Below are 11588 nucleotides of genomic sequence, written 5' to 3'. Positions count from 1 at the left end.
AGACACCAGCTGATGGCAGCAAATAAGTCTTCCACAGGAGTTTGTCCTGCAGTGCAGGACATGTGAAGGCACCCACACCAGGGTCACTACATGCTGCTGAGGGCACAGCTAAAATCACAACCCTCCTCTTGTAGGAAAGGCCAGTGGTGATAAAGAACTTGCTTGTTTTGATACACATTTCCTACTTGTTCAGCATGCTCTGCCACAACCCAAAATTCAGATCATGTGCCATGATCACTAGAAGTGAAAAACACCACTGGAAAACCTGAGCCACGCCTTGGATTTTGGTTAAGACAAGTGGCAGCGTAGGTTTGTACTGAAAACACCACCACCTCTTTAACTTTGTTACTAGAAATGTCATACCTTTTTCTTGTTTTCTCGGGATTATAACTGCACTAAAAAGTTCCGGCTCCAGAAATACACCCCCTTTTTTTTTTATGTTAAAATGTGAGTCAGTACAGGCACAGAACGTGCCTGCACTGACTTAACCTGCACTCTAGTCCTTGTACCAGAAACACCAGAGTTAGAAAATAAAGATACACAACACAAATGTATTTCTTGCATAAGATTTATGTAGATAAGTAACAACACAGAATGGCTATAGAGAAAAACAAACAAGCAGCTGGCAACTCTAGTATGGGACATGATCGGTTGTCTATTTTGGGGTATGTCTCCTCCCCCAGAGAACAGAACAACTTAAAAACACTCATAAAGGTACTTCTACAGTATCTTCATTTACAGTCAGCTTTGCTTTTCAAATATAGTGTACATATACCAAAAAAAAGCAAATAGAAGAGAAGCTGCATGTTTCTGATTTGAGCTTTTCCATGAATCTCACTTGACTTTTTAAGTGACTGCAGGTGGAGCCTTGCTCTCTCCTTGTAATGCCATTGCCATGGGCTATCTGTGAAAGGGTAGAAGATTGTAGTAAGGGAACTATGCTCTTAATATTTCTGGGTTTAATTTTTTACTCTTCTTCATTGTGTTTTTAAGGATGGGAAGTGTATGTGATTTGCATTTCAGCAAAACTATCCTGCATTACTTAAGATTCTTCTACAATACCTATGTTACGTGATTTAGTTACAAGGATGCTACCCAAATATAATTACTCCCTGCTGCAAGATAGCTTAGGCGCAACCATCTGCCATGAAGCAATGACAGGCAGCTTGAGGAGTTCAAAGAATAACAATGGAAACCAAATGAACTAGGTATGATTGCTTTTCCCCATGGGAACTAAACTACTAAAAATTTTTTTTTCATGTTAGTACATATTCAAAGTTAAAACCAGACAGTGGTCAAATAAATATCCTTTAATAAAGGAAAAAGGAATAATTTTAAAGCACCAAAATTGTGAGTATGATGTTACATCGCAGGTACAAGAAGGTGAGTACAGGTTTACATTTCTGAGTCATGATAATAAAAAACATGAAATACACAGCAATAAACTTGCATTGCAGAAAAGCTGCACTAAAGAAAAAAGACCAAAAAGCAGACAAACTTTTTTTGTTTGTTTTTAGGTATTGATAGAAAAGTTTAGTTTTTTACTTTTTAAACATACTTGTTGCTTAATACTTTATAACATTGAGCAATTTTAGGCATAGTAACTTCGCAGTCGTTTACAATAAAATATGCATTGAGTATGTTCTTTTGAATATAATGGAGTTAAAGAACTTTCTTAAAGCCAAGCACAATGTGCTAGTAGTGTTTGAGTCTGCTGATAATATTGCACAAAGCTAGTGAATGGCAAATTGGTTTTCTTTTGATTATTTCTTACATATTCAATAGGCTTAACAAAAAAATTAGTTTCATTAAACTTCACTGGCTTCACTCATGCAAGACAACCTGCAGCCATCTGTATTTCTTAAGCTTTCATCTTATGATGATGTATTTGTACATACTTAAGATTAAATTCAAAACATACAACAACCACAGTAACACACTGGGAGACGTTAAGTGAATATCCCCAATATTTCATAATAAAAAATATGTTTCTAAATCTGAAAATCAAGCCAGTCTATGGCAAACCTAAGTATCAAATAGGTGACAGTCTCTGGAATAAAATCTCTGCAGAGTTTGGACTATCCTCACCAAAACAGCCATTATCCTTTTCACTTGTTCCAAGTGGACACACTACTCGTTAACAGCCTTGGGTATCAGCTTTCAATAATACTCTAGATTAACACTGGAAACTCAGCAGAGTAAAATCCATTGCCCGGTCATTTTCCATATTAGAGGTACATCAGAGCATTCACATTTTGAGAATGGAAAGATGACCTTTTCTGTCTAATTCTGAAGCTGTGGGCCACAGAATACAGAAGACCTGAATCACAATAAAAATACATAAATGTCAGGTTGCAGATTCACCACAGTCAGAGCTGGGAGTTTTGGATTAATAGTCAAACTGAATGGGAAGTGCAAAGAACCGTATATACAACAGCCCCTCCCCAAAATATACTGGCATGCCCACCCACCCTTGACCCTCCTAAAAATTCTAATTTTACGTATTTATGTAGTAGGCATATTAGCAATTAAATATAAATTCATTCTGTAGGAAAAGTTTAAATTACAGTATATTTATAGGTTAAAAATAGCCATTGCTGTACTTTTTACAGCACTGCTAGCAGTACATCAATGTGCTTATTACACCAAAGAGCAATTTGCAGTCAAGTTGAGGATGACCTACTGCCTGCCAGCTCCAGTAGCACTGAAATCATGCAACGCGCTCTCCCAGTTTCTCTCTCTTCTGCTTATTCCTTTTCTTTGCAAGAAGCTTCGCGTGTTCTTAACATGAATTCCGTTGTGCTAAACATAACATATTGTCCATGCTTATGGAGTAATTACCAGAAATACATCTTGGTAATCTAATTGCATAAGCATTGCAAAGAAAAAAATCTGATTACACACGTGAGCAAACTTGATTTACAAATTACACTCTTGAAATTCAGTGCAACAAACGGAATAAAGGTAACATTAACCAACAAAAGTTTCTGTCTCCTCAGTAAGTTGCATCTTCAATAATGCACCTGTCATTAATATTAAACATTACAGAATATAGTGCTTATACTCAAAATGATTCTTTACAAATAATGTGAAGTATGTTGAATTCTATCCCCAATGCAGCCACAAAAAAACCACAGTATATAATTATACTAATTGGTTTTACAGGTGTCTGGTGTAGTATGCAGACATCAGACTTAAAAAATAAAAAAAAAAACAACAGAACAAACAAACAAACAAAAAATCCCAAAAGACTCAGAAGTGACATTTTAAAAAAATCCCCAAACCTTCATCTACCCTAGATAGGTAACTTAACTAATGTATGAAAATATAGTAAAGTGAACAAAATAAGACTATCGGTCACTTGTAAAGGATCTGGAATCTCTGTGAATGAGAGCATCAAATTCGTATTGATGCAGATTACATTTCTGATCAAAAGACTACTGCTGTTTACCTTGTATTTTGGTTATTTTAGTAGAAATCGAATACTTTGTTTCTTGTTCCCACTCACAGAAGGTTTTTCAGTCCTAATATAAGTATTTATATAATAAACAGTTTTTACTTTGCTGGATCAGTTACACTATAATAGAATAGTTTTAATCTGAACAGAGAAAGAAGTTTCTAAAAATGGAAAAAGCCTGAACACTGACAAGACTGCTTAAGTGACTAGCAACAGAACAATGCAGCCACAACAATAAGTCCAGCCACAAATGAAAAATACCAGTAATAGACAGAAAGGTCTTTTTATGGAGGCTCTCTTTCCTTTGCATAAGTTTATGTGTTTTTAATGTAGTGATGCTTTCTGAGATTTCTCAAGGACCAACACAGCTTTCTCAGCTACGGGAGAACCCATCTCAATGCAGGACTGTCAATAGGTTCCATGAGTTATTTGTGAATATTCTTAAATTTCCCCATTTGGTGCTGTAGCCATTCCACCACAAGATTTCATATTACAGAAGATGGGAAGTTTTATGGATAATATTCACAGTTTTTATATCAAAGTGGAGAATTTTGTGAAATTGTGACATCTAGTGACTCATGGAAGATTAAAATTCAGGTTTGGGTTTCGTTTTTTTTTAGCAGTATGTGGAAAAAAACCATTTACTTTCCACATTGAAGATGTCAGTTTTCAACTGATATAAACTGCTATGCTTAGCATAACAACTACTTTCTGTGTGCGTATAAAATACACGTTCTTATAAGAACTCTATATACTAAACTATTACAGGAATCTAAGATTTCAGCTAAATATAAAACATATTAAGGACAGTTATTCTTTTCAATCATGCACACATTTTTCAAGGCAAAGATGATAGATCACATGGCAAACAAATCTGAAAATTGTGGTACAGTACAGCATGGAGCTAATCACATAAATCACAACACAGTGTTAAACTGCAGACACAAAATGTTGTGCAAGAAGACCACTGCACCTATACTTTAAAATGACACTATTTTTCCTCCCCTCAGAATTTTGCTAGTGTCCCATATGTGTAGCCTAAGGAAAAAAACTGAAGCCTGGAAGACAGGAAAAAATGGACATTAAAGTTGCTCAATCAACACTGTTAATGTAGCACTGACTTTCACATGAACCGTATAATCTGAATTACGGTTCTGCATCATAGTTCTGCTTTGTGCTACAGCCAAAAGATTACTTATTATCTTGGTTTTAATGTGTGGTGTGACTTGAGCAGAAACACCACAGCTTACAGTAGAGGCAATGTCAAATGATTATGATGAACTTTGAAAGTGCTGTTATTGCTGCACGAACAAGAGCGTTAGGCAGCCTGGAACCATGCCACGTACCTTGGGGTTCAGAGCAGTTTAAGAAAAATAAATGATGTAGGTTTAGGTCCTTGGAAAGCCAGTATCATGTGCTTCTTAGAGCTGATCTCAGTACAGAGAAACACAGACCTGATGACTAATACAGCAAAATCCATATGACTCTACAGAACGCTGCTCACAGGTGCTTTGAAAATGAATGTTCGCTAACTTCACAAATAAGGCAACAACATTGAGTAAATGCCTGTGAGAGCAAGATTAAAGTGACATCCTTTCAAGATGTCTGACAGAGCTTCAATTTCAGGACAGCCACAGCAAAAAAACAGAAGGGTCCAAGAGCTAAGGTTCCTTTAGGTTACAAAGCCTATTGCTAAGGTAAGCTCTCCTATTCCTCTTTATATAAACTAAATGGCAAGACATGAAATCTTCTATTATTAACACAGTACATGTTCCATTACATGACAGCAGCAATACAAAACTCCACTTAAAAAAACCAAAATCTGCATAATAGTTGTGTCTGTCACAAGAGCAACAGTGAATGGACCACACTACACAAAGGACAGGTACTGCGTATTTCTCAAACACAGCGTATGTCATGGTAGTAAAAAGAAAATGCTACAGAAAATTCAGTTTTCTTAAAATTGTAATGGACTGACCATCACATGGAGTTTATCGATGGTACAAGGTTATTTGTATCTCTGTACTGACCTACCTTCTTAGTGCTGTGGTAGTGTAAGAATAGCTGCCTGCAGCCATTAGTCACAAAGTTTAGGAATACTTCTAAGCATTCACCACAGAGAAAGGTGCAATTCTTGTTTTTAAAAAAAAAAAAGGGAACTTTTTTTTTTTTTTCAGCTCATAAGCCTTTGGGTATGGAATGCAAACTTTTTTGAAGCTACTAAAGGGAATAATGAAAATAGCAAGAGAAGCATGATTTTCACAAGTGAATCATCAGTATGTTTAAGTGCTTTGATCTTTTTTAAAGAAGGCTGCTTAGATTAATCAAAAACCATTTTAAACCAAAAAAAGAAAAATAATTTTAAGTATGAAATTACAAAATACTGCTTCTTATAACAAATGATAAAACTACCTTGGTTCAGCATAGCTAAATATTATTATTAAAAAAAAGCGCAAGAAGATGTCACTTTAAAAAGGTGTCAGACCACAAACGAATGTCTAAAAAGGTGCTGCAATGTCTTGCTAAATGTACCATGTTGGAAATAAACACATGCTTGAATATGTACTGAATTCAATTCTTACTCCATATTGTGCTGTGTCACTTGTTACTTTTCACACTGACGTACACTTCTTCAAACTAAGAAGAAAAAGTTTTAAATTGCGTGTTACTGCATTTCAGCTACTGTAGTGCAACTAGGAATTCTGCTCTTTCTGGAACATCACACTGCTACACCTTCTCTGCAAGGAGATATTTAGTTGGATTTCAAGGCAGATGATATATATTCAGTGCAGTGAAGGGAACGTTTTATAGTTATAGTATACTCTGATGTCTTGGCTGAATCCCAAAGTTACTCTAACAGCAAGTATTCTTGAGTATGTTCTCATATATACTCAATATGCTACCCTCACTTAACTGGCCACACATTACTTATGTAAATATAAAATGTGCTTAAGAATTGGGCATTCTTGATCCTATAAAATACACATCTAAACAACCTAGCTTTCTGTCCAAACCAGAATTTTTTGAATTAAAAAAAAAAACAAAACAACCAAAACCCAAAACCACCAAACAAAAAAAAACCCACCAACCAACCTAACAAAAAGTAGTGACTCAAAAATTAACATTTCAGACTATTTTTTCCATATACTGAATTGTTTGCCAAAGAAAGCCTCCTGTGGAATTGATGGTCATAATTGCTGGCTCTGAATTTTCAAAAATGATGAGGGAAAGTAATCTTCAATGGGGGTTTCTCCTCTCAGGTCAGTAGCTGTGAATCACCTGTTCGGGGAAAAAAGAAAAAGGAACATCTGAAAAGCTAAATGGCTGTACAAACACTGTCTGATCAACATACTAGCTAATTCCAACATGCAATACTGAGCAGCGTCTTCAAAAGCCTTGACTCTCTTTGCTCCCAGGGTAATGACACACTTAACTCCGGAGCCAGAACAGAGTATGACCAGGTCTTTTTTTTGCCTTCTGTATTATTGGCAGTGAATGCAGATTAGAGTTTTAAGAGGCCCAAAATACCTCATTAGAAGGCTGCGGAGAACAAAACCTTGCTGCTTCTCCATTACTTTGTCTGTCACTCCCAGAAGGCCAGGTTTCACATTGCTTACAGTACCCTTTAATGTACTATAGTTATTTATGTGTACCATTATGTACACATACATAGATAGGTTTGGGATACTTTCTGGTATCTTCTTACAACCAGTGATCTTCCAGTTTTTCATACAGAAGGTACTGCATCTTTATAATGCTTGTTCAGCTGTACTTCCAATACACAGAATGCCTTAACATTTTTGTGCATGGTTTAGAGTGCCCATAAGGAAGGAACTGCTCTCAAAAACAAATTATTCATAACATTATGTAGGAGTTAACTCATAAATATAATACAAGAGATGACTACATTTCCTGCTGGAATCAGTTACTATTAGTTTGTCTTCAAAGTTCAGTAATTAACGAAACCACTTCAGTGTGCGCTGTTCATACTCCTTGCACATATATCAAAACACTTTTTGGCACTTGATAAACATTAGATCAGATTTAGCCTTCATGACTAAGGCAAATAATTGCATTACATTTAGCCTATAAGGATGTACATGTATTAAATATAGTCTCTAACATACCAATACACTTTTGTATAACTTTTCAACCTAAAATCTCTATGCAACTAATTTTTGGATATGCAGCTTACAGTTAAAAACCAGTAAGTCAATCTTAAAGCTTGGTATTAAATGGATGACCTTATGGAAAAAATACTATTCTGCAACTTTGACAACACATTTTCATTAGATTTTACTCTTGTGTAATAAATTCTGGGTAACCAGTATTTACTTGTAATTACCAGTATTTACTGGGTAACCAGTATTTGCTTGTATTTTCAAGCAAGCACATGAAAGTGCTATGTGAAAAGTCTTTATTCATCTGAATTTCATGAGGGCTTTGTCTCAATTTCAGTTCTCCCAGATTATTTCACTTGCTTCCACAGCAGGGGGCTATTTTCCCTTTCTGAGTGTTAGCTATTTTGTATAACCATTTTTCAATCACAATCTGTACTATCTGCAAAATAGTCTCATTTCATGAAAACAGGGCTGCTTCCATAATACAACACTGTTAAGAGAAAGCAGGTCCCAGATGTGAGTAGAACTCCAAGGGGCATGTGAACTGCTTCTATGGGACTGCAAAGGATAGCAGAGGAAAACATCTATTTATATTGTATGACAAGGTACATGTAAGACTTCAAAGAGGACATACTTCCTATGGAAAATGTCAGGGATGCCCACCCCATTAATTAGATTAAAAAAAATTAAAGTAGTTCTTGGAAAAATCTTCCCCCCCCCCCCCTTTTTTTTTTTTACAGACGCACAGTATTGAAGAGTATTCTTGCTAAACAATGCAACAAGATCCAAAGAACAACTTAGATTTAATAAAATCATTAAGTCAAATCACAAAGTTTAAATTTGCTCAGTTATCTAGTAAATGAATAGAGAATAATTGCACTGAGAAAGCCAAATCAATTCCAAGGCATGTCTTCTTTTATAGCTGTCACTTGATTTCTGAAGGTAGTGGGAGTTCACAGTATGCAAGTGAAGAAAAAAGTGACATCCAATCAAAACTATTTTTACTTTGACTTTTAGCAAGTTAAGTGTACCTCTGCTCCTGGATTTTCAACTCCAAAAAGCAGCAGTACATTTGGTATGGAAAAGAACTGGCATGCCATCATTAAACAGCTGTAAATCATTAGTGTGGCCAATGGCTAGTTCAAGAGGAAATAAAGGCAACACTGAGTCTCCTTTTAAAAAATTTTAAGTGGTATTATTTGAAAATAGCATACCAAAAGAACAATTTGAGACATAGTATTTTATAATCACAATGGCATGCAGCAGAGGATGTGCTAAGTCACTTTCACTTTTTAAACAGCTGCAGCGCTTTATCAATACTCACTCTCCAGCTATGGTAACAACTAACCAGGGTAGAACATCCAAAAAAGTTATCTTTTTCCTATTGCTAGCCGTGTTGCAAGGATTATAAATATTTGTCTTCTATGCTCTTGAAATAGCCTTGGATTTCTAAAAATTTTAAAATTCTTTGCTGTTTTTCATATCTTTTCTACAAATTTTGTCTGGTGGGAGCTTTCTTTAAAGTTCATCCGCATGCCAGTAGCATAAAAGAACCATTGCAGAACAACAGTGGTGTACACTGTTGTAGTAATCAAGAATCTGTTCATGCTACTGATGAAGCCATAATTTTGAAGATACTCTCTTGCTAATTTCTGATTTCATCTGCTGAAGTCTACTATGTGTACTTTCAAGCACTGTAGCTTCGTATAATGCAAGTTCATTTGTATGAGTAGCAGAAGTATAGATAATTTTTTTTATAGTTACTGTTTATAGTCTGGAAATTCAATTATGTCAGAGAATTTACAGATTGAAATCAAGCTATCAAAGAGCCAGTCACACAGGGTAACCAAAGAGATCCCAGTGTGTTCAACAGTCAAATCTAACTATTCACTAACAGCTGTTCAGTCTGAAGTGATAAACATGCTGATTTTTTACAAGGTCAGAAGTAATTAGAAAATAAGTACAAGGTCTGGCCAAGAGTGACTGTGCTGCTTTTCTCTTAAAAGCTTTTTGGTAAGATGAAAACAGTCCCTTTAAATTTACTAAATAAAATAGAGCTTTTCCTAGGACTAGTCCTGTCAATATTCAGCAAAAGTATTCAAACAAGAAAAGGATGTTACCTAAAAAAAAGGTTTTCTTCCTATAAACCTTAAATTCTTTGAAAAGTCAGTGATACTAAATTTGTATGTGCATATTTTACCACTTTTGACGTCAGACAGTTTAGTCACATTCATACTAAGTCTCCTACAACGAAGAACCTGAGGCTTAGCCTGTATTGTTATACAAAATGTGTCAAAGAAGTATTTTTTTTAAAGACAGATTATTTACAGGTTAATTTTCCCAGTCTGTGCAAGGCAAACTCTCCTCTTCATCCTCTGATTCAGGTGATGCTTCCTTAATCCGTCGCAATGCTTCATGGATACTCCTTGTCAGGGGGTCAGTATCAGGCAGAATTGTAAAGGACTCTCTCAGAACATCTTTCTGCACTTTCTTCAGTTTCACCCCTTTCCTGATCTGTGCCAAGATGTTATTGCTATCATCTTCATCAGGAAAAGGTGGGAGACTTCTTTGCTCAACCTTTCTTAAGTGAAAGCTGCCACGTTTCAAGGAAGCCAGCACTTCATCCATCGGGGAACTCACTGCAGTAAATCAAAAGACCTTCAGTATTATTTTTATTAAATTTTATCAATCTTCATTTATATTTCCTACAGACCAAAAAGTAGTACTACTAATGTTATAGTCCGATACGGTCAGTATAATGGTAGCTCCAATATTGCTTTAGCCTCCAAGTTTATCTTCCCTATTACAAGGTCAAAACCGGTTTATATGGACAACTATTGTTTCCGAAACCACTTAACTTCCTATGAGGAGGTTAGTCAAATCTTTTGAGAAAGATGGCTTTCGTGTCTGCAGGTAAGAAAATCAAAACAGCTGCAATGAATCCAACACAGTCAAAATACTTATCAGATTAGCCTTCTTCACTTTGAAACAGGTAATGAGTACATATCCTAAGTATCGGACTGTGCAATCCATTCTCAGTACTTCCATTTTGTGGTGGATTTTACCTACTGTATTACTATTACTACGTATCAGTGAGGGAAGCAGCAGTACAGTCAACTGCAACAGTATGCATTTCCTGCTCCTCTGTAGTCATGTATGAATTAGCACACAGTCACAGCATTCCTATGTAATTTTCCTATATGCCTTCCTTTATAGTTAATGAAAACAGAATTAATACTTTATCCCAAGTCTTTCCTTTATCACCAACTTGAAAACAGTTCTTTGCAGAAATAAAAAACTTTGAAAGAGCTTTGGCTCTTTGAAAAGCTACAAGTAGATAAGATCTCTACCCAAGAAAATGCACTACAGTGAATTACCAGCAGTCTGAAATGCTCACATGCACTACCACATACCGATCAGTAAATGAATATCCATCTCCAATTCTTTTTTGTACATCTTGGAATACATTTTTTTTTAACCTATTTTGCATTTATGAGTGAGCTTTGTCCATCAGACTAATGGCCAGGACAGTTGGAATAGACACAAGGAAAAGAGAAATAAAAGAAAACAGGATTGCACACTTGAAGGAAGAAGGAAGGACTGTAGAACAATCGTCTGTTGTACAGAAACAAATTTCTGAAATCACTTACAGACTTGGAACATTTTGGCGAACACAGAGCAGCAGGTAGAGTGCTGCTGCAGAAATTAACAATACTCTTGAGAGGATATAATTTGATTTTATATTTGTCATTTTATGATGCAGATCAAACTGCAGACACAATACATGCTTTATGTAAAACTGCAAGATAAAATGGACATCAGAAAAATAAACAATAGGATTATTGAAAAAGAAAATGGCGCACCACAGCATCAAAATTGATGATGAACTCAAGAGACTACCTGTTACCTGCAAAATTCATAAGAGCTTAAGAATTCTATAACTATGCAGTTGCTTCAAGGATTTTCAGTCATTTAAGGACAATACCAGGGGAAACACTGTTTCTGTCTGA

At 35.6% G+C, this 11588-nt stretch overlaps 1 protein-coding gene across 2 annotated transcripts in view; it reads right to left on the bottom strand.

The window, feature by feature from the left end:
- Positions 1–552: 552 nt before the first annotated feature.
- The window catches only part of JMY (junction mediating and regulatory protein, p53 cofactor), a 66879-nt gene continuing 55843 nt past the window's right edge, over positions 553–11588 (bottom strand). For both annotated transcript variants that reach the window (XM_061475887.1, XM_061475888.1), the window contains 2 exons: positions 9907–10217; positions 553–6736 (listed from right to left, as the gene is read on the bottom strand). In XM_061475887.1, the coding sequence (XP_061331871.1) occupies positions 9910–10217 (308 nt within the window). In that variant the 3' untranslated portion in view covers positions 553–6736; positions 9907–9909. The remainder of the gene's footprint in view (positions 6737–9906; positions 10218–11588) is intronic.

The sequence above is a fragment of the Pezoporus flaviventris genome, unplaced genomic scaffold (assembly GCF_033815535.1).
Source record: "Pezoporus flaviventris isolate CSIRO_AGI_PZ_B2104156 unplaced genomic scaffold, CSIRO_AGI_Pfla_v1 ptg000090l, whole genome shotgun sequence".
Lineage (NCBI taxonomy): Eukaryota > Metazoa > Chordata > Aves > Psittaciformes > Psittacidae > Pezoporus > Pezoporus flaviventris.
The sequence above is the reverse complement of the archived record's forward strand: the minus strand, read 5'-3'. Positions and strand labels throughout refer to the sequence as shown.